This window comes from Stegostoma tigrinum, chromosome 12, assembly GCF_030684315.1.
Source record: "Stegostoma tigrinum isolate sSteTig4 chromosome 12, sSteTig4.hap1, whole genome shotgun sequence".
Lineage (NCBI taxonomy): Eukaryota > Metazoa > Chordata > Chondrichthyes > Orectolobiformes > Stegostomatidae > Stegostoma > Stegostoma tigrinum.
The window spans coordinates 77,333,769-77,357,762 of record NC_081365.1 but is presented as its reverse complement, the minus strand read 5'-3'; the positions used below and the strand labels follow the sequence as shown (position 1 = coordinate 77,357,762).

General features: G+C 42.0%; 1 protein-coding gene across 4 annotated transcripts in view; it reads left to right on the top strand.

Annotated features, from left to right (window-relative positions):
• The window catches only part of tmco3 (transmembrane and coiled-coil domains 3), a 53,336-nt gene that overhangs the window by 5,106 nt on the left and 24,236 nt on the right, over nt 1–23,994 (top strand). For 3 of the 4 annotated variants that reach the window (XR_007248587.2, XM_059650460.1, XM_048541245.2), the window contains exons 2-7: nt 2,022–2,538; nt 4,243–4,422; nt 8,987–9,178; nt 13,920–14,048; nt 16,680–16,772; nt 19,565–19,751. Coding sequence is in view for 3 of the 4 variants with exons in the window: in XM_059650460.1 (XP_059506443.1) it covers nt 2,092–2,538; nt 4,243–4,422; nt 8,987–9,178; nt 13,920–14,048; nt 16,680–16,772; nt 19,565–19,751 (1,228 nt within the window). In the remaining variant the exon portion in view is untranslated. The remainder of the gene's footprint in view (nt 1–2,021; nt 2,539–4,242; nt 4,423–8,986; nt 9,179–13,919; nt 14,049–16,679; nt 16,773–19,564; nt 19,752–23,994) is intronic. The other variant, XM_048541246.2, reaches the window with a different exon arrangement.

Genomic DNA, 23,994 nt, shown 5'->3' with positions numbered 1-23,994 from the left:
GCTTGGATAAAGTGATGAGCTTTGAGTTTTTTTTAAGAGAGAGGTTAATGGAGGCAATGGCGTTTTGTCCTCCATTCAACACCAGTTGTGTAGCCCATTAATGTGCTGAACCACTCCCTCATTCCCAGGTTCTGTTTTGCTCTTTTTCAGGTTTCCTGTACATGGCCAACACCTGAAGCTGATATCAACCCATTACCTGATTGCCCTGAGGTTGTGAGCCATCTTAAATCTCTGTAGCCATAGAGTAGAGTCATAGAGTTCAACAGCAAGGAAACAGACCCTTAGGTCCAACTTGTCCATGCCAACCAGATATCCTAAATTAATCCAGTCCCATTTGCCAGCATTTGATCCATTTCCCTCTAAGCCCTCCCTATTCAGATACCCATCCAGATGCCTTTTAAATACTGGAATTATACCAGCCTCCATCACTTCCTTTGGCTGCTCATTCTACACATGCACCACCCTCTGCGTGATAAAGGTGCCCCTTAGGTCCCTTTCAAATCCTTCTCCTGTCACCTTAAACCTATACCTTTTAGTTTTGGACACCTCCACCCTGAGAAAAAAACCTTAAGTATTCACCCTATCTGCCCGTCATGATTTTATAAATCTGTGTAAATCTTTTTTTATGATGGACTCACGGTGGTTCAGTGGTTAGCACTGCAGCCTCTCAGCGCCAGGGACCCGGGTTCGATTCCCACCTCGAGTGACTGTCTGTGTGGAGTTTGCACGTTCTCCCCGTGTCTGCGTGGGTTTCCTCCGGGTGCTCCGGTTTCCTCCCACAGTCCAAAGATGTGCATGCTTGGTGGATTGGCCGTGCTAAATTGCCCATAGTGTTCAAGGGTGGGATGCTTCAAGGGGCGGTGTGGACTTGTTGGGCTGAAGATCCTGTTTCCACACTGTAGGGAATCTAATCTAATCTCCCAGGTTGTTCATCTAATTTCAGTTAATGAGTTATGATTTATATTCTTATTGGTCTAAATGTAGTTTTTTGAGTGCTGCTACTGAGCTGCAGTATTTAGAGGGTGTTCCACTGCACAGTAAAACGAAGAACTTCAAGCAGTTGGAATGGCCTTCCCAATGTACTTGGCCTCAAACAAAAGAACAATGTGAGTGAGGTGCAGCAAATGAAGATAACAGCCCATGTTGGAATGAGTGGCTCCATATTTGGCCTGGACTATGTAGGAAATTTCGGAACAAAGTTCTCGTATTCAAAATTGGTGAAAATTCTATTATTTTTGTGAAAAGTTCCATCTCTGTATAAATGTTTGTTTTCTGTATCTACATATGGATGTAATGGCACTATAATACAACCAATGAAACACTACCTATCTTATGGATTATTGTACAAATTTAAGGCTTGTTGGGGATCATCCTTTCTGTAAATGTTGGAGAAAGGAAAAACTGTGAAAGGATGTCACAGTGGCTCAGTGGTTAACGCTGCTGTCTCGTGGCGCCAGGGACCTGGGTTCAGTTCTCCCCTCTGGCAACTTTCTGTGTGGAATTGGCACATTCTCCCTTTGTCTGTTTGGGTTTCCTCCAGGCATTTTGGTTTCCTCCCACAGTCCAAAGATGTACAGTTTGAGTGGATTGGTCATGCTAAATTGTCCAAAGTGTACAAGGCATGTGCAGGCTAGGTGCATTAGCCATGGTAAATGCAGAGTTACAGGAATGGGCTAGGGGAATGTCTGGGTGAGTTGCTTTCGGAGGGTTGTGTAGACTTGATGGGCTGAATGACCTGTTTCCAGGCTGCAGGGATTCTATGATCTATGCCAGGGTACGTAGGGGCAGAACAATGGGAATAACTGATGCCTGATTCAGGGGATTCAGCATGAGTAATAAACCTTTGCTATCAAATCAATTGTGCTTAATGATGTCTATCAGTGCCTGAACTGTAACAGCTGAATAATGAAATAATGGTATGTTGGTAATGGAGACTATCGGGTTACACAGAAACCACACTACCCGGTTTAAATGTGGTTTGAATTGCTGTGATTCTAACTATTAAATCTATTCCGTTTCAGAATTTTAACTAATCAGAATGGAAACTTATCAGACCCTGTCTTTCTGTAGCTGTGAATTAAGTGTCAGAAAATGAAACAGATTAATTCTGAAATTTTGTGGATTGTATTTATACTGGCTTCCTGCTGTGCAGTTCAGGCAGCGGAGTTTGTGGATGTGGCCAATCATGCAATCAAACTGCACAGAGGGAGAGGAGCAACAATCACTAAAGGGACACTGTGGATCATGGACAATTGTAAGAAGTTGTCTGGCATGCTTCGCCAGAAGAATGTGATACTGAACAAATTGAAGAAAGCGATGAAAGCTGTTGGAATGGACTCAAGACTGTCAATGGCAGAGAAGGTCTTTCAGGTCCATACGTTTGAGATCTTCCAGGCAGAGTTGAATGAGAGTGAGAAATCAGTGTTCCAGGCAGTCCACGGGCTTGAGAGAGTTCTTCAGGGGGATTATAAAGATATAGTGAACATGAGAGAAAGCAGCAAGCAACGTCTAGAAGCCTTGAGAGAAGCTGCTATTAAGGTCAGACTTTTTGCCTTGTTATATGTCATAACTTATCATTTAAAAATTGAGACTTCTTTTTCCAACCTGATACTCATTGTGCTTTGGCGACTGGCTTGCTAGCTACTGCATGAATGTTTAGAAGATCTTGATAAGAATGACTGTTAAAATGAATACATTTCTTCACTTGAAAAACAGCACTTTGTCGATGTCTGGAAAAGTAATGCTGATGTATTCGCATTGGTCCAAGGTTTAGGTTGTAGACTTAGCCTCCACACTCCCTATGAGCTCCTTCTGCAGCCACTGATGTCCATGAGGTGGTGTGCCCAACCCCTGCCTGTCACATCATTGAGCTGTCTCTAGACCTTAATTGGCTTGCACAGTTTTGTGCCTCATTTACTATTGAGCAACAGTATAAAACGAAGAACTGTGGATGCTGAAGATTGAATCACAAATAGAAATTGTTGGCAAAATTCAGCAGGTCTGTTGGAAGAAAGCAGAGTTAACATTTGGAGTCTGGTGACTCTTCATCAGAACTGTTTAGCAACTAGGAACAATGGGTGTTTATGCGAAAGATGAGTTTGGGGGTCCTTCCGACTCCCCTGGACCACAATCTCAACATTGTGCATGAAACTAATGTGCCCATGACTGTCACTGACCTCCTCGTATCTGAGGATCTCCCATGACTGGCTCCTACTCTTTAGCCCCCTTTCCACCTTCTCCCCAAAGTTCAAAAACAGGATTGCATGGACAGACCCATTGTTTCTGCCTGTTCCTAGCCCAGGGACTGCGTTTCTTCCTACTCCATTCAATTTTATTTTTTTCTTCCCTTGTCCAGTACCCCCCCCCCCCCCCCCCACCCCCAAACACACATCTACAATTCTTCTGATGGTTTCAAAATCCCTAATTTGTGGGGAGCAGCTACACCCTCTTCACCATGGACGTGCAACCTCTTTACACGCCCATCTCCCATCAGGATTCTCTTGGTCCACTTCTTCCTGGAAAAAAGGCTTGAATTTTCACCATCCAACACTACCATCATCATCTATCTGACTGAGCTTTTCCTCGCTTTGAGTAACTTCTCCTTTTAAGTTGTGTTATTTTCTTTGGTACAACTTCCTTCTCTTGCTCTGAACTGGGAAAACATATCAATTTAATTCCAATCTCCACCCTGCCCTCACATTCACATCCTCAACTCTAAACCCTCCTCACCCTCCTTCATGCTGTCTCTTCTCCACCACCCTCTCTCCCCTTGCCCCCGCCATCATGAACTCTCTTCTCCCTCCATTGTCCTGCGCATGCTGTCTCTCGCTGCCCTCCCACTGTCATGTGTTCTTGCTGTCACTGCCCTTGTTATCGCTCTCTTCTCCCTCCCACTGTCATGCTCGCTCTCTGTCTGCCCCTGCAGCCCATACTTCAGGACTCCTTACAAATGTGTTGTATTCTGCTTACTGTCAGAACATTGCTGTAAATTCCAGCCAGTCTTGTGAGATCGAACCAATTTGGACTAGAGAGAGCATACAGCGCACTGCGATCCCTGCACGGTATGCAGCTTCTGTAACTGTCCTCCCCTTGATGCATTTTTGTTAAAGTGCAATATCCCCTGAAATCCAAGACTCTGTGAAAGCATCACTGCTGGTTGTGAGATACTACAAGCCTTAGCGATATGAGGGAAAGAGGACAGTGTAAGCTATTTCTGATATTGCTGCTCCTTTTAATTTGCAGGAGGAAAAGGAGTATGTGGAGTTGTTGGCTGCAGAGAAACACCAAGCCGAGGCACTCAAAAATATGCAGCATGCAAACAGAAGCTTATCAATCCTTGATGAAATTCTTGAAGATGTGCGGAAGGCTGCAGATCGTTTGGAGGAGGAGATCGATGACCATGTGTTTGACAATAACAAATTGGTGAGTTTCTGGGAAAGGACACACAGTTAGTAATTGGAGTCAGTGATCTGGCTTCTTGAGCCTGCCCAAAATTCATATCTTTTGCTTCAGCTGCCATTGTCTGCACTACCCATTATCAGCTGTCCATCAATTCAATGATAACAGCTACCCAGGCCCACAGGTTTCTCCCACGCGTCTTCATGTGATTGAATAGGTCAATTCATGAACTCCAAGCCTAGGGGTTTTAAGACCATAAGATATCAGAATGAATCAGCCCATTGAGTCTGCTCTGCCATTTGATCATGGCTGATATGTTTCTCAAACCCATTTTCGTGTCTTCTTCCTGTAATCCTTGATTGTCTTACCATTCAAGAACCTATCTCTGTCAGACATCCACTCAATGACTTAGCCTCCACAGCCCTCAGTGACAGTGAGTTCTACAGAGCACCATCCCCTGGCAGAAGAAATTCCCCCTTACCTCAGTTCCAAAGTCCCTTCGCTCAGAGGCTGTGCCCCGGGATCCTAAGTCTCTCCTACTATTGGAAACATCATCTTCATGTGCACTCTATCCAGGCTTCCTGTATCTTTCAATCTGATCTCCCAACATCCTTCTAAATTCTCAAGCACGCACCCAGAATCCTCAACTACCTGTCACACAACAAGCCTTTCATCCCAGGGTCATTCTTGTAAAGATCTTCTGAACCCCCTCCAATGCCAGCACATTTTTCCTGGATATGGGACCCTATACTGCTCACTGTATTACCATTGTGGTCATGGTCACATAGTAGTGGTTCTGAAGTGCAGGACATTTTAAACCCTTCTTTCCATGCAGATGTAGTTTATAGTCTTTTAAAGTTGAGTTTTCTGAGTGCTTGATGAGCTGGCTTTAATTAAAGTTTTGAAGAAGGGTCACTGACCTTGACACATTAACTCTGTTTTCTCCTCACAAATATTGGCAGACTTGCTGAGTCTTTCCAATAATTTCTGTTGTGTTTGTCCAGATCTTCAGAAACCGCATTTCTTTATTTTATTTAACTAACATTTGTTTGACAGTCCTCCCATCGAATCTGGAGGATGTGATGGAGGCATTACTGATGGAATTTCTCTAATACTGTAACGCTCTGATGTGTGTCACTGATACATAGTCCAAGTTTCACAGCAAGACAAGTGTGTGGTGCCGACAATTGCTCTGCACACAAGACTTTTGCTGACTTGTGGAGATCTTTGTAATCAAGTTGTACTTTGTAGAAGGCAGAGTTGGCACAGTTGGCTGAACATTGGTCTTTTATCTGGCATTTTCAGGAAGCGGTGGCTGATTACATGTTAAAAATGCTTCATGTATTCAGATGTCTCTCTTTCAACATGTAAAGGAGGCAGATTATAGAAACATTAGACATTTTTGAGATCAGGTGGTTTGCAGCTCTTCAGAGTGGGCAGTGAATGCTTTGAACTCACCCCAAATCCCTTGATTCCCATCTAATCCAAAAAATTATTGACCTCTAACTTAAATTAGTAAATTCAACATCTGTTGTTCTCTGAAGTGGAAAATTTCCAAAAGGTGACCGTATTTTCGAGAAGGAATTTTGCCACACATCTTATTCCCCAGTAGCTGACCTCTCAAAAATTTGAGACCTGTATGTTTTTGAAAGATGTCAGAAAAGTCAAACATTCAAGTATCTCTGACTCTGCCAGCCGTTAAAATTAGATTGATTACTTTTCTAACATGTTGGGTGAGATAATGAGTTGCTCCTTTCCTGCAAAAAGAAACAAATGTGGTTTCAAGAGGCAAAGACACTTGATATTGAATGCACTTTTTGGTTTCACTGGAGGGTTAGATACACTGTACTGTCCAGAGAGTACAACTGATTGTAAGCAAGCAGACAGTGCAAGGGAAATGTATTAAATCCAAGTTGGAGTCTTTGGGAAAGGCTAAGAACTTCAACTAAAAAATATCCAGTCAACACTTTAAAGGGCAGAAAAAAATCAGCTTATTAGGCGCCTTGAAATGTTAGTGAACATAACTTCCAATTTGTGTTTTGTTCACTTAGGCAGAGATGGGGGTTGGGGAGGAAATTGCACATCACAGGAAATTAGCTTATTTGAGCAGAATCATAGAATCCCTGCAGTGTGGAAACAGGCCCTTCAGCCCAACAAGTCCATTCTGACCCTCAGACATCCCACCCAGCCCCATTCCCTCAACCCACCTAATCTACACATCCCTGAATACTATGGGCAATTTAGCATGGCCAGTCAACCTAACCTGCACATCTTTGGACTGTGGGAGGAAACTGGAGCATCTGGAGGAAACCCATGCAGACTCAGGAAGAATGTGCACACTCCACACACACAGTCATCCCAGGGTGGAATTGAACCCGAGTCCCTGATGCTGTGAGGCAGGCGTGCTAACCTTCACCAATGGGTGGTTGTGACAGTGTGTTGAGAAAATAGAAGTAAATTAAAATTTTGATGGAGAATTGTTCTTAGGACATGCATACAGATATACAGCATTTACTAGACACTGCTACCTAGGAGTGCGTATTTGGTTTAGTGATGATATTCCTGCTTCTGGTTTGGAAAACAAAGGCTTTGAAACCCACTAAACAGCACCCCAATGATGTATGGTGTTTAACCACCAAGGTAGTATAAATGACATCACCACTGACACATTGGAGCAGTGTCAGTATTCCTGCTGAGGTCAGGGGGATTAGCCTCCTTGTGTAGGAGACCTATGTGTCTGATAATTGGGGTTGACTTTCAATGTGACACTCTCTCAAGCCTTAAAACTATAGGTAGCTCTGCCACTACTGTGTGAGATAGAGTTCTTTAACATTCGTTACCGCTTAATTAGGCAGAGGCACTCTCAGAATCAAAAGTAAATTATCTCAGCTACTTCTGTCTAGTCAGTGACTGAAATCTCAAGTCTTGAATTTGACTTTCCTTAGACAGAACGCTCAGGTACAGGAAATTTCGCAGGTTTAGTGTGCCTGTCATACACTAATTGAACTTTCTGAATTGGTGATGTTCCTCATTCTTCAGTCTGGACTGGATGATGAGAGCAGGCCTTCTTAACTTGCATTTAAGATTGGTGACTGCCACCACTGCTACAAATTCCTCTCCCAGCCTCTTGCCATCCTGAAATGGAAATATATTGCTGTTCCTTCAGTATTGCTGGGTCAAAATGCTGGAACTTCCTCACTAACAGTACAGTGGGTGTACCTTCACCAAATGGAAGGCAGCTCACCACTACCTTCTCAAAGGTAATTAGGGATAGGCAGTAGATGCTAGCCTAGCCAGTGTCACCCACATCCTGATATGAATTATTTAAAAAGTAGGATTGATGAGTATTTCTTGACTTCAGTGTAAAAGTAAGATACTTAGTTTGTGTTTAGGTCTCTGCTGTTTGTTTCTCTATACCCTAAAGATGTCTTGTTAGGTATAAAGCGTAAAACCAAATTGCACTAAAGGGTAAAGAGCAGAAATTCACAATGAATAGTTTTGTGCATGAATCACGACAGAAAATGTGTCCATGTTCAGTGGGTAAAGGGGGAAGGCAAATTTTACTTCTGGCCTTTATTGCAAAGGAAATGGAGTATAAAAATGCAAGAGCCTTGCTAGAACTATGCTAGATACTGGATAGATCACAGCTGGAATACCATATTCCCAGATCTAAGGAAAGATGTGCTGGTATTGGAGAGACTCCAGAGAAGCTTTCCTAGATTGAATTTAGATATAGATGGATTTTCTTATGGGAAGAGATTGAGTGGGCTGGGCCTGTATTCATTGGAGTTTAGAACAATGAGGGAGACCTTATTGAAACATAAGATTCTCAGGGAATTTGACAGTGTTGATGTGGAAAGATTATTTTCCCCTTGTGAGAAAATCTAGGACCTGAGGACATAATTACAGAGTAAGGAGTTGCCCATTTAAGACAGGTGAGGAGGAACATCTTCTCTGAGGATAGTAAAACTGTGTATAAGTCTTTATCTCAAAGGGCTGTGTAGAGGCTGGGTTGTTAAGAACATTGGAGGCTGAGGTAGTGGAGTTGAGGATTATCAGATCCGCCATGACTACATTTCATGTCAGAGCAGACTTGGTGGGCCAAATGGCCTATATCTATGGTCTTATGCTCCCTATGTGAAGGAAAACCTTACTGTCAAGCTTCTAAAGTTCCACAATGCTAACATAATTTTCAACTCATAATTTTCTAATCAGATAAGAATTTCTAATTTACACAGTTTTCTGATTAAAAATTACATTTGGAGAGACAAGTTCTTAACTATTATCCTATTTCACTGCGCTCCCCATATTCTTGGACTTAGTTGATGGAATGACTCACGGTTGAAAGTTGCAGTTAGTGATGAATGGGATCTGTTTTGTTCACAAACAGTAAAACAATTAATAAATCATAAAGTTATAACATCTTAGTTCTATTACTGGAGTTTATCTGAACTGCTGTATTGATTTTGACGCTGGATAGTTTTTTAACTGGTCTGTGTTGAATGGTGTGTTTTGTGTGATCCAAGCACTGCAATTAGCATCAATTGGTCTACCATAAAGTTTGGAACTACAACATTGTATTTTTCAGGTCCGTGGTGGAAACGTTGAAGCTGTTATTAGAGTTGAAGAGGACGAGGAAGATCGTAAGCAAAACCTTTCCATGCACGAAGTAGAGGGTGGCTTGGGGCTCAGTATGCTCATTGACTCTCAGAACAACCAGTACATCCTGACCAAACCCAGGGACTCAACGATCCCTCGAGCTGATATTCATTTTATAAAGGTAATTGAGGCCTGTGTTTTATTATTGTAACAAGGGACCTTTATGTTCACTTTTAATCGACTTAAAATGTCAGATCTTTTCAGGTTTGACTTTCAAAAGCAATTGATTTGCTGAACAGTTTTTCTTGGTGACTGTAAGGTGGATTGGAAAGCACCAAGTCTTTTTGGTAGCGTTTACTTGTTTACAGCTTGAGGATAGAACTGTATTGAGCCCCAGGGCAATTGCTTTGCCGAGCTAATCTTGAGCTCTGTTCAGTTCCAATTTTCAGTGCAGAGTAGGTTCCAGCATTGTGTTCTCTGTTCAGATAACAAATGTCTGGTATAAGGCTTGTAAGTTATTCATTTCTGAGGAAGGGTTACAGGATTTGAAATGTTAACTCTGATTTCTGTCCACAGATGTTGCCAGACCTGCTGAGCTTTTCCAGCAAGCTGATTTTGCTTCTGATTTACAGCATCAGTTGTTCTTCCATTTTGTGTTTTTTTAAAAATTAAGTTATCCATTTCTTTAAAAATTTAAACACTTTCTGAAAGTTAAAGAACCAGAAGTAAACTGTGAAATAATTCATGCCCATGATAACAAAGTGTGAAGCTGGATGAACACAGCAGACCAAGCAGCATCTCAGGAGCACAAAAGCTGACGTTTCGGGCCTAGACCCTTCATCAGAGAGGGGGATGGGGTGAGGGTTCTGGAATAAATAGGGAGAGAGGGGGAGGCGGACCGAAGATGGAGAGAAAAGAAGATAGGTGGAGAGAGTATAGGTGGGGAGGTAGGGAGGGGATAGGTCAGTCCAGGGAAGACGGACAGGTCAAGGAGGTGGGATGAGGTTAGTAGGTAGATGGAGGTGTGGCTTGGGGTGGGAGGAAGGGATGGGTGAGAGGAAGAACAGGTTAGGGAGGCAGAGACAGGTTGGACTGGTTTTGGGATGCAGTGGGTGGAGGGGAAGAGCTGGGCTGGTTGTGTGGTGCAGTGGGGGGAGGGGACGAACTGGGCTGGTTCAGGGATGCAGTTGGGGAAGGGGAGATTTTGAAACTGGTGAAGTCCACATTGATACCATTGGGCTGCAGGGTTCCCAGGCGGAATATGAGTTGCTGTTGCTGCAACCTTCGGGTGGCATCATTGTGGCACTGCAGGAGGCCCATGATGGACATGTCATCTAAAGAATGGGAGGGGGAGTGGAAATGGTTTGCGACTGGGAGGTGCAGTTGTTTATTGCGAACCGAGTGGAGGTGTTCTGACCCCACCACCCAAGACATTTTTCCATCCCCACCCCTGTCTGCTTTCCGGAGAGACCACTCTCTCCGTGACTCCCTTGTTCGCTCCACACTGCCCTCCAACCCCACCACACCCGGCACCTTCCCCTGCAACCGCAGAAAATGCTACACTTGCCCCCATACCACCTCCTTCACCCCTATCCCAGGCCCCAAGATGACTTTCCACATTAAGCAGAGGTTCACCTGCACATCTGCCAATGTGGTATACTGCATCCACTGTACCCAGTGCGGCTTCTTCTACATTGGGGAAACCAAGCGGAGGCTTGGGGACCGCTTTGCAGAACACCTCCGCTCGGTTCGCAATAAACAACTGCACCTCCCAGTCGCAAACCATTTCCACTCCCCCTCCCATTCTTTAGATGACATGTCCATCATGGGCCTCCTGCAGTGCCACAATGATGCCACCCGAAGGTTGCAGCAACAGCAACTCATATTCCGCTTGGGAACCCTGCAGCCCAATGGTATCAATGTGGACTTCACCAGCTTCAAAATCTCCCCTTCCCCCACCGCATCCCAAAACCAGCCCAGTTCGTCCCCTCCCCCCACTGCACCACACAACCAGCCCAGCTCTTCCCCTCCACCCACTGCATCCCAAAACCAGTCCAACCTGTCTCTGCCTCCCTAACCTGTTCTTCCTCTCACCCATCTCTTCCTCCCACCCCAAGCCGCACCTCCACCTCCTATCTACTAACCTCATCCCACCTCCTTGACCTGTCCATCTTCCCTGGACTGACCTATCCCCTCCCTACCTCCCCACCTATCTTCTTTTCTCTCCATCTTTGGTCCGCATCCCTCTCTCTCCCTATTTATTCCAGAACCCTCACCCCATCCCCCTCTCTGATGAAGGGTCTAGGCCCGAAACGTCAGCTTTTGTGCTCCTGAGATGCTCCTTGGCCTGCTGTGTTCATCCAGCTTCACACTTTGTTATCTTGGATTCTCCAGCATCTGCAGTTCCCATTATCACTAATTCATGCCCATTCCATCTTCTGTATTAGTTTTTGTGTAATAGCCTCAATACCCATGTGTTGGAGGTCATCATTCAGACTGCCATATGAAACCATCCACGTTTCTTTAGTGAATGTTGTTCTTTATTCTGTCTTCTAGTTTTACAGTGGAGACTCCAAAGATCTGTCAAGGCAGCTTTGTTATGTAAAATTTTGATAAACACAGCAGGTCATTAAAAGCAAAATCCTAATTTTTGGGTGGTAGCAAAAATTAGGGAAGTAACTATTAAGGACCAATGAAATCATTTACAAGATCGTTTGTTTGTCAACAAATGTTTTAAATATCGTAGTATGTGTAAATGTTTAATTCATGATGTTCAGCATCAAACGTGCCATTTCAAGGCCATTACATCTGGACGGAGAACAATACAGGACAGGCCCTCCAAGTCGGCGCCAACACAGTTTGCCCATCCATATTAAAACTATCTTCACTTACAGTATCTGTATCCTCTATTCTCGTCCAATTCACGTATTCATTTATTTGGAAACAAACAATCAACTATTGGTTGATACAATTCTATTGTGTATTATTTGGGAAAAGATTGTTTATTAAGGAAAAGAATTTGAAGCCAACAATTAGAGGCATGGAATCGACTTAAAGTTGAAATCCAAATCCTCTGCTTTATTACTGGTTTAGTCTCTGTCTATGGGTACCAGTCCCGATACTAGAGTGTATGGTGTTCGGCACTCAAAATTCCATCCATGCAGTAACATTGTGAAGGTTAGATCTGGTTTATTCTTAATGGAGGTGATCTCTGAAGTTTGAAAAATTGCAGTAAAATTGATCAAGATATACCCTGAACTTCGGGATATATTTTAAGAAGTGCTGCTGATTTGAATTGGTGCACCTTGATGTATGATGTAGAGGTGCACAGCTGATTGTTAATGATATTTTTATTTTTAGTTTTGATGCGAACAATGCAGGCAAATCTGCATTTATTGCCCATTTTCTGTTGTTCTCCTAAAGTGGTGGGCATTCCCTCTTAGCCTGTTCCTCTTGTCCGGCAGTCTCTTGGGATTGAGCATGGCTCAGTGGCTTCTGAGGTGGCTGATATATTCAGTGCTTGATCCTCAGTCTCTGCCTCATACAAGGCAGGTAGTGCTTGAAGGAATGAGTCCATGAGTTCAATGCCTTGACTTCAGCTTTGCACGTTCCCAGTTAAGTCTTTCAGTCTCTTTTCGTGCTTTCCAAAAATGTACGTTCTCCATTTTGGTCAGTCACAAACCAGATCCCCCATGAGTCGATGGGTACTCTGACCTCTTCATGGATACTTTGGGGAGTTTTCTGCCCCAAATGAATTCCAACTAAAGCATTTGTGTCATTAAGAGCATTATATCAGGCATACATGCAACATATCCTGCTCAGCTGCTGTTTTGCCTCAGGAGGGGATATTGGTATTGAAGAGCCTTTTCTGCTGCAAGATTTGGAGGATCTTGCAAATGCAGCACTGAGGTGTAATGATTTGAAGTGCTTCCTTTAGTCTCCAAAGAAGTCAAGAATGTGGGGGTCACTGTTACCTGGTAAACATAACGATCGTCTTGGGCATATGGAGATGACAAAATTCACGACCACCCCCAATTTGCTAACTCAGCCTTTGGTTGTCTGTGGCAAAACAGAATATGAGGACTCGGATCTCAAACTCCATCGGTCCACTGGATTTAATGTGCTGTGTTATTCATTCTTTTCTGAAAATGTTGATAATATCCCACAGGACATCATTGCTTGCAGTGGGTTAATTAGCCCTCGTTTCAGTTATCTCCGTTTTCTCAGTATCAATTTCACAAGTATCACGGACAAAATTCTGCTTGGCTCCAATCCAACTTCAGAGCACATTTATAAACTCTTCTAGCCAAAAGACTTTGAGAAAACTTCTCAAAGTTTCTGGCTTCTACTTCATTGGCTCAGAACTGAGCCCTTCAAGTAACTTCCAGACATTTTCATCTCATCTCAAATAGTATCTTGTGCATGTTTATGATTCATATTGTTGTAAGAAAAACTTCAATTTTTGCATGAATACAGTTGAGCAGAAGAGACTAAAATCCACACTTTGGGGTAGTTTACTGTCAACAGGGGGCTTCTGCTGAGGAATTGATTAATGTTCTGTGTATGTCCTGCCTTTGAAATGACTCGAATGCAAGTTTCCACTATATCCAGTCTTTTCGTATGTATCAACCAAAGGTGGGTGTCAGCAATCTTTCTACCCCAAACCTAGTGGCCTGGAGCCAATTGTCTCCCATTTATTCAATATTTCCTGTTCTTATAAATTGTACTGGTTTTCAAATTAGGCTTGAAGGATGTCCAACCAATTTCAGAGACCTTGCTCTGTTAAAAATGAATTAATACTTTCATGAGCTGGAATAACAACCTTAAATGTCTGCTTGAGGTGAATAGACAAATTAAAATTTGACAAAATTGAGTTCATATTTTGATTTTTAAACATATTTAAATTTTCAATTTATTTGCAGGATATAGTTTCCATTGTGGTGATATCTCTGCCTTGTGGCTGGATTTGTACCTTAATGGGACTTCCTACAATGTTTGGTTATATTGTTTGTGGGGTTCTCTTAGGTCCCTCAGGACTAAACCGCATCAAGGTATGAATTCTACTTTTGTAAACAGACACTGTATTCAGCTGAACTTTTTTATTCTGTGAGCAGTTCATTAACTCACTAAATCTTACACTGTAGAAGAGTGGTGCAACTTAATCATTAAGATGTACAACTGTTTGTTTTATAGTGTGAAGAACATGCAAGTCGTTGTAACAGAAGCAACAGTGCAATTGGTGTGTTATTGTGTCAGCCCCGGGTGGATAATTTAAATTTTACAGTACTGGTACAGGGTGCTGGTGGTGAGATTTGCCACCATGTTTCCTCCATCTCCTTTTACATGGCACAAAATACATTTATAGTAGTGGATATTTCACAGGTCTGACTTAAGAATCAGATACAATTCCGATATGAGCTTCTGATCACACATCCATTCTGTCAACTGAAACTACCTATTTCCACCTTATTATAATACTGCTCACCTCTGCCCTCCTCAACCTGCCTGCCTCAATTTTAAAATTTTCTTCCTCGTTATCAAAAATCTGGTCTTATCCTCTCTCTCTATCTCTGTAATTACTTTCAGTCCCATATCTATCTGTGCTAATCTAATTCTAGCCATTTGTCAACCCAATTTTAATTGTCCCACCATTGGTGGCTATGCCTTCAGGAGCCCTGGTCCCAAGCTCTGGAGTTGTCCATCTACAGCTCTCTGTGTCTTTCTTTCCTCTTTAAAATGCTCCTTAAAACATGTCCCTTTTGCCCTGTTTATCGTCATTTTTCTTAGTATCTCGTGTGCCTCGATGTTAAATTCTGTTTGATAATGCTCTGTGAATACTGGCCATTCTGCCTAGGTTAATGATGTGTATTTTCAAGTTATTGTTTATGCCTTGTTCTTTTGCATTGAGAGGTTTCATTTATCGAAATTAGGAGTTCCTCTTCTTGCTGCTGTTCTTCGTTTCTGACCGAGGAAATCTAAAAAATGTGGGCTGCCTAGAACCACCATGTGCTCCAAACAATTAGCCAAGCCCTTCCCTGCTCATCTGCAGCCTTGGGCTATGAATAGTATTGTAAAGGTTACACCTTCATTACTGTGCTGGGCTGTTTGATATAGTCCTTTAAATAAGATTTACGCCAATGGCTATGCAAATGTGTTAATCCATCATGGTCAATTAGCTCTGAAAACCTTGGGAAGGATCCAACTCACTTTACCAATGTAGCATAACATGCATTATAGACATTGGGGAATAGGTGCATTGTTTAAATTGTGATTCATAAGCATTTTAAAAGGAAAAATGTGGTCAAAGATTAGGCAAATGTGCCATGAATGAAAGCCTTTCAATTGAAAGGCTATCACTAGCTTATCTGTGATGTGCCAAAATTATCCCTTTTGGTGTGGTGTAATTTATGCAGCTTGTACTATTACTATGTTGTGCGTAGTTCTATCTAAAGGGCAGGATGAACAGACTGAGGCTTTTTGCAACACTGACAATAGTGTTGTTAGTAAAGCATTCCAAGGTGCTTCACAAGAGCATTATAAAGTGAAATATACTGAGAGTCACAGACAAGTGGGAGCAGTGAATTGAAATGTATTTATAGCCATCCTGTCCGTTCCATAACAGAGGTGATTTTTAAGATAAATTAACAAAGATAAATAGCAAAGATAAATTTTAAAATCAAGCTGTTATTTCAGATGGAGCTGATGTTGGTCAGTGAGTGCAAGCGTTTTAGGTGACTAGGATTTGGTGGGCTTTAAGACATGGCAACAGAGATTTGCTGGGGGCTTGATGTTACAGAAGATAGAGCGTGGGAGCCTAAGCAGGGGAGCTTTGGAATTTATTCATCCGGTTAATGAAGCAAGAATGAAGGTTTCAGCAACAGATGAGCTAAGACAGATGAAGTTAGCTGAGGTGAAAATAGGCACTTGTAGTAGCAGTGAAAACTGTGGCTGAAGCTCATGACTATGTTGCAGACAGATGGTCGAATCTCACCTTGGATGTGAAAACTGCAGTGTTTTCAAATGATGTGTGCCAGGGCAGGGTGTGGATGAAAAACAGGATTAGATAGATAAGAATGGAAGCAGGTGAGAGTAGTTCCACCTAGCTGATCGATAATGGAGAGGGGTCGGAGGAGGACAGTTTGGTCACTGTATAGAAGACTGCAGTCAAATCATCGATGGAAAGTTTACTACATTCACAGTCTCTCAGGATGTCATTTGTAACTTTGATTAAAAACTGTTTCAGTATTTGGAAAAGAGAAGACTGAAGGCTGGCCTATTAGAGATTTTCAACTTTATGAAAGAGTTTGATGGACTATTGTAAATGAACCATTTGTGGGTGTGATGAAAATTAGGAACAAAACATAAAACAGTCACTAATAAATTAAATATAGCATTCTGGACAGCAGAACATCTTTTACCCAGTCAGTTGGTTGAATTTGGAACTTGTACCACATAAAGTGGTTAAGTTGGAGACCGTAGGTGCATTGAAGGGGAAAGTACATATACACTAGAGGGGCAATAAAATTATACGAAGAAAGCTTCAAGGGATAAACTTTGGTGCAGATCTTCTGACTAAATGGCGTTTACCTGTGTTGTGTTGTAATTTTTGTTGTAATGTTGTAATATTTCTCAAGTATTCCGATTTCAAAGGACAGTCATGTTTTGCAATATTTTCTCCACAGTCCATTGTTCAAGTGGAAACACTTGGCGAGTTTGGTGTGTTCTTCACCCTGTTTGTTGTTGGCCTGGAATTTTCTCCTGATCGGCTCAGAAAGGTATGACTGTTCACCCCTTCCCAGAGATTAAGACCATTTGACATTGCAGAAGTCTGCCATTCAGCCTATCAAGTCTGCCATTCAGTGAGAACATGGCTGATCTAAAAACCTTCAAATTAACCTCTATTAATCTGTTGGCCTTTGCTGTCCTAATTGATGTAGGTTTCCATCATCATTCTCCAATCTCAGGGGCTGTTCCCAGTGTTTCCTCAATTTTGAAGCCACTGTTTAGACTCAGTTGTCTTCCTTCTGGAACCCACATCTCTGATCTTCCTGCTCAATGTGAACCTTTGATCTTCCTTACTCCCTGATTGGCTGCCAGCTGCAAATGACCATCTTGTCTAGAGAGACTTCTCCCAATGGCATTGAGCTGTATCTTGTACCTGAGATTTTACTGTTTAGTTTATGAAAAACCTCAGTCATTTTGTTTCCTTAGCTCTCTTTCTAGTTCTGACTTCACTGCTCACACATCAATGCTGCTACTTACCCTGACCTAAGCATTTTACCTCTGTATCCATCTATTTTCTCACTTCATCTTGCTCTTCTTTGCTTCTCTATACCCTTGTAACTGTTCTATTATCATTCATGATCCAGTCCTAATATGTGCAATCTCTACCTCCGATACCTTTCTTATTGAACTGTTCACAACCCTTTCTAATTCAGATTTGCCATCCTACTTTGCATCAGTTATGGCACAAACTGCCAGCTCTTTTCCAGTAGTTAAATCAATGCCATATTTCCATGTTACATGCTCATTTCTCCATTTGTGACAAATCTAAACTCCGCTCCGTCCCCTGGCCTGTCACATGAAGAGTGATAGTAGTCATCTGTGCAGTCTCACGTTTACTGTTTGATCACATGACTTAACCCACCCTATTATTAACCAAAGTTGTTTCTACTTATAAAGAATGTAAAAAGCACTGAATTTCTCCCTTTGCATGAACTACCAAAGCTAGTGATTGGGATAGATAGATGGAGGAAACAGTAATATATGACTCTAAAACCGGAGTGGGCACATTGGGTGGGACATTCATTGGATAAATACTAACTTGGACTGCTTTGCTAAATGGCCTATGCCCATGTTCTACTTTGCTTGAGCTAGTGTTTGATGCGTTTTTCCTATCTCCTTCAGAGCTGTGGTCTCTCAATTTCTGAAGAAGGGTCCAGACCTGAAACGTCAGCTTTCCTGCACTTCTAATGCCGCCTGGCCTGCTGTGTTCATCCGGCTCTACACCTTCTTATCTCAGACTCCAGACTCAGCAGTTCCTACTATTTGAAACTGCACAGATGGTTTCCTTTCCTGGCTTCTCAACCTTCTTCCTCATAAATGTCAACCTGTTCAAATGTCTGCTGCAGATACCTATTCCCCATTGAGTCCTGTTCACACATTCATTTTCTGGCTGACCTGCTTTGGCCTCTAATCCCAACAGCAACACTTAGCATTCGGAGCTGAATTGAAACAACTGCTGACTTTCCCTTGTGTCTGGCAAAGCCTTGGGGTATTGGGAATTTCCATAGTGAGTCACCTCCCTCCCCTAGCCGAATGATTGCCTCTGCACCATCTGCTTGACTCCTCGTGACAAAGCCACCAAGAAGCTTGGAAACTTCCTGCGTACATGCTGGTGAAGTCTGCTGTGTTTCTGTTGACCAGAAACTGATGGGATAAAAACATCATTTTACTTTGAAATCACCACTGGCCACCCATTAAATAGTCACAGCAATCTCTGTGTTAATATACAATGGAATGGATATTGCCCAGAGGATTTTCCTGGTATAGTGACAGTCCTCTTTCTGATCTCATTTAAAGGAAATTCTCATTTTAAACACTGTTTATGAGCACTTCTACTACCTTTATCAGATTTATGCAGAAAAACGACAAGAAAGAACTCAGATATCAGGTGCTTTTTAAGCAAATAGTGGAAGGCTGCTGTCATGTTGGAAGATCACAGTGAATGAGGAAAGCTGCCCAAAACTTAATCACCTGTTGGGTGAACTGTTTCCTATTTCTTAGAAATACCTCCAAAAGATTAGACCAAAACAGGCAGCAACCACCTTTCGACAAGCTTTGTTTTTCTTTCGTTCATGGTCCTGAGAAACAAACTGTTATAGAATTTATTAATATTTTACTGAAAATTTGTTTTGTCAACATGTTTAGCACTTTAAAGCTGTGTATTACCAAGCTTAAAATATTTCTTCTCCCTGCATGGCTCTTTCAACAGCCTTTTCTTTTTGCAAGCCTGACTGGGCTCAAGAAAACTTTCTCAGGAATAAATGAACACTCTGGAATCTAGCATAAAGTTTCTCCTCGTTTTAGTTGCTGCTTTATTGATACAGCTGTAGTCAGTGAGTCTCTGAACCTTCCTGTCTTTATTGCATTTGAGTAACAGGTGATATCTTCTCCCTTTGCAAGTCTTCAATTCATGAGCATGTAGGAAAGAACATCAATCCTGTGGAACTTTTCTTTCGTTGATTCTTTCATTCTATGCTATCCAGGCTCCTGATACCTAAGCTGGACATCATCTTGGCACTCTTTCTTCTGCCCACCCAACAAAAATACTTATTGAAGCTTTGAATTGGCTAAGAGTTGGTTATGTCTGTACCGGCATCAATGGTCCCTTAATGCTTTAGAATTTTTTCTCCTGATCAGGGAAGATCTGTGCCTTGTATAGCTGTCGTTTTGAATCACAGTCTTTAACGCATTCCTAAATTAGTCATACCTAGGAGAGGAACATGGTAACATTAATGACTATTTTTATTCTGGTATTAAAGTACATTGTTTTCTCTGTCCTTAGGTCTGGAAGATTTCTTTGCAAGGTACCAGTTATATGACAATTCTGATGGTTATATTTGGACTACTGTGGGGACATCTGCTGAATATCAGGCCAACGCAAAGTATTTTTATTTCCACATGTTTATCTCTATCAAGCACCCCATTAGTATCCAGATTCCTTGCACTTAGTGCCAGAGGAGACAAAGAAGGTATGCCTTTAAGGAACCAGTTTGTCCAATATGAAATTGTCTTGTATTTGTGAATATGAAGCTGAATTGCTCTTGAAGTTGGAGAGAGGAAGAAGCTGGTTGGGAGCTGCCTGAAGGTTGATGGTAGACATGGCTTGGTATCCAGCCTGTCTGTTTCCAGTGTTCCTCAGATGATGGAAGGTGTTGAGAGGGTGTGTTAGTGGCATTAACGGCCCCAAATGAAATAGCAGACAGTGCAGGCTGTTTCTCGTTCCAGTCTCATCAAAAACATTTACTTTTTGCTGGTATTAGATCTCATATTTTTAATCCACAGGGTGGATTCGGGTGGCCTTTATTGCAATTTACAGCTCAGTACAACACACAGCAAAAAGCCACACAAAATGCTTTGAAATGTTTTAATTTTTACAGTTTAAACTTAGAGTGCACAAACCCTCCTTTGATTACTATTGGTCAGTGGTTATCCACTTGTAATTGGTTCATGGGTATGGCATCTTACACAGTTCAAGTTTGTTAATCACTGAGATGTACAGACTTGTAGCCCACTCCTGGTCCTTCGTAATGTTTTACCAGACTTACTTTCTTTCTCCTTGAGGCTTTTCACAATGTAACACATGCTGGCTGTACCATGTTAATTGCCAATTACTTGGATACTTGTCTATCACTTTAGGAACCTCTAAATTTCTTATAGGGAATACACAAGAATATTCACTTTTGATCAGTCCCAGTAAAGTTATGTGGTTACACCTAATATTAGAATTCTTTAGCTAACAAGTTGTGTCTTAATGTGTTCGTTCAATCCACATTCTGATGTCTGCTAATCTCTGTATTTATTCTTCCCTGTAGTGATAAGGGAGGGGGGGGGCTGCTTTTGCTGTCTGAAATTGGTTTAAATCTTTTCATCTGATGCTTTTAATGATTTTTTTTGTATATATGTAGATCCATAACTAATTTGGAATTTATGTCTATAGTTCTTGAAAAATCTCACCTAAAACCTACTGTTATTGTTATAACTGATTGATTAAATAATTCAAGAGAAAAAATTAATTAGTGAAATGTTCCTATCAACGTAAGTAATTGCAGCTGCACATTCTATCTCATTTAAGTAACCTTGATTATGCAGAGTTACTATTGTTCTTCTTGTGGAGACTGTATTAAACAAATGTTTTCCCACATACTGTCAGTACTATCAGCTATGTCCTGTATTAGCCATGGGCAGCCATCAGCCATTTTGACCTACTGCATCATTAGGACAGCCCTAACAGCTGGAGAGGGTTCAGAAGAGATGTTGCCAGGTGTGGAAGGTTTGAATTATAAAGAAAGACTGGATAGACTGGGACTTCTTTCAGTGGAGATAGAAGGTTGAGAGGTGACCTTATAGAAGTTTATAAAATCATGAGGCGAATAGATAGTTAATGGGAGGTGTTTTTTCAGGAGTCTGTTGAGTCCAAGATTACTTTCTTCTAATCTGGAGTTGAACCTGATGTGAATAAATAGTTCACTGCTGGTTTCGCGATGAGAGGACATATATATTTAAGCTGAGAGGAGAGAGACTTAAAGACATGAGTGGCAATTTATTTTACACAGTGGATGATTGGTGTGTGGAATGAACTTCCTGAGGAGGTAGTGGATGTCAGCATAATTACAATATTTAAAAGCCATTTGGGTTCTGCCCTGTGTTGTTCTATGTTGTATAAGTACATAAATAGAAAAGATTTGAAAGGATATGGGCCAGGAGCATGCAGGTTGTCAAGCTTAGTTTGGGATTATGTTTGGCATGGACTGGTTGTTTCTGTTCTGTATGACTTTGTGGACTGTGGGGACTCTTCTTGCTGTTCATAGGTTCTTGGTACCTCTTTAAATGTTAGAGCATGCCTCATGTTTCCCTGTGGCATCAGCATACTCCCTGTTAGTGGCAGGAATCTATGTAGAGCATGCTACATCACCAATGCAGGAAATGACATCACCAACCCAAGGAAACCTAAACAGATAAATAGAAAGCGGGACATAACACCAGCGCTTCATCGGAGGCTCACTGATGATGTTACCTAGAATGGTGATGAAACGTCTGAAAACTAACCTTCCAGCTCAGCGAGCAAACTCGCATCCAGAAACTCAACCTGAGCTACAAATCTTCTCAAAACTCGCTAATGCCTCTATACCTATGGCAGTGGTGAGGATGCCAGAGTGGCAGGTACCAGTGTGAACCGTGACCTCTGGCTGCTCGCCTTCCCCTTCAGAATGCCCTACAGTATTCAGTGACATCCTTGACTTTGTCCCCAGGGAGGTGACCCACCATCTTTGCGTGCACCCCTGGCTACAGAAAGATGCGTCTGTGCCCCTCATTATTGAATCTCGCACTAGCACCCTGTCTGCTCAACCCCTTGTGGAGCTGGGATCTGACTACTCTCTGAAGGAACCATCTCACTCCTCAGTTTTCCAAAACACACAATCTGTTCTTGAGTGAGGCACAGTATTGGACTTCCCTGACTACATGCCTACCTTCTGACGGATAGTCACCCATTCCTTCACTGACTGCACTCGCTTAAGCTGTGGGGTGCCCATGTGTAAAGATATACTAAATGCACAATTCTCCACCCTGAGTGATTCTGAAACCTGGTGGTCAAGCTGATCAAATGGTGGCACTTCCTACGGAGGTAGTCACTCAGACTGTCAGGAACTTTTAAGATTTCATTGTACAGGCTATGCAACACACGAGAATGAGTTGCCTGCAATACCTTTTGTTCAAAAACTTTTTGCCAAAATTTAAATTTAAGCCAAGTAGAATATTATTTGTTTTCTGTCACAACTCTAACCTGTCCTTAATGCAGCTTTAAAGTGGACAAAAAGCACTTAAACCTTATCCACAGTAATTTCACAGCTTTGCACTGATATATGTTTTGTCAACCCTTTTGAATTCTGGTGGGAAATCCTTTTGGGCTGCTCCAAGTAAGCTCAGTTTGGGTCTTGCCCCCTCAGGATTTTATAAGGATGTTCTGCTGCCAATTTGCAGCCCCAGATTTGTTATGTTCCAATACCACTCCAACTTACTCCAGAGTCAGAGTTGACTATCGTCTTGAGAGTTCTCAGCCTTATTTTGTCCCAAGTCTCATTCAGGCCCACTCTTGCAGTCCACGGTGATGTTCACTTGCTGTGCACTCCTCCCAGTCTGCTTCACAGTGATGCTGACTTCTTTATAAAGTGAAACCAAGAGGCATGCGTGCTAATGTCATCAAGTTGCATTGTCAAGGACTGTGATTCCAGGCAGCCAATAATTTCCACAAGTGCTCTTATTGTGCCTTACAATTTTCTTCTTACTACTTAGGCAGACCGTTGAGTCCAAGATTACTTACTTCTACTCTGGAGTTGAACCCTGAGGTGAAAAATAGTTCAATGCTCGAACCAATGCGTTCTGCCATAGGTGGAGCAGTGGGTGTTTGAAGTAGCAGGTGGGCAGGATGCTTAGCTTTTGACTTCTTCCACTGTTTGTGCTTTGCCTCCACCCGCACCTCAGTGGATGTTGCTTCTCCAGTCTGTGTGGGATTGGGCAAGAGATTCCTGTGAGTCAGGGAGTTATTGCATTTTTGTTTTGCATGGAGACTTGAAGCATTTTCTCTGAGCCTACTAATAACCTTTTCTTGAGACAAAGCTCAGAGTAGAGAGCTTGTGTTGGAGGCCTGTCTATGCTTGACAAATGTGACAAACTGAGCTGGTTGACAGTAGCCAGTGCTTCGATACTGTGGACTTTGGCATGAGGGAGGACATGGATATTGGAGCATCAACCCTGCCAGTGGATTTTCAGGATTTTTAAGAAGCATCCTAGTGAAATTTCTCTATGGATTTGAGATGTATGTTGTCCATCTCTCCAACGCTTACAGAAGGGCAGAGAGTTAGATGTCAGATTTGAGGTTGATGTTGAATTTTGCACTTATGCCTGCAGACATGACCTTACAGGTGAGGCTGATTTTAGCTGCAGATTCGAATTTCACATTCAACATGTTAAAAATTGTAGTAAAATAGAAAGTAATTTTAAAAGCCCACTATGCTAAAAATGTCATATTGCGGAAATGGAGTCTATACCTCATTATTAGCAATGAAGACTATATGTGATTTATGAATACAGTTGTCTGAAATCATGCTGTGTGCTCTCAATAATTTCTACGTAATTGGTATTTTGAACATTTACACACCTAGTGACCCATGGGTACTCAAGAATTTCTAGAGTTGAAAAATATCTGGCTTCAGG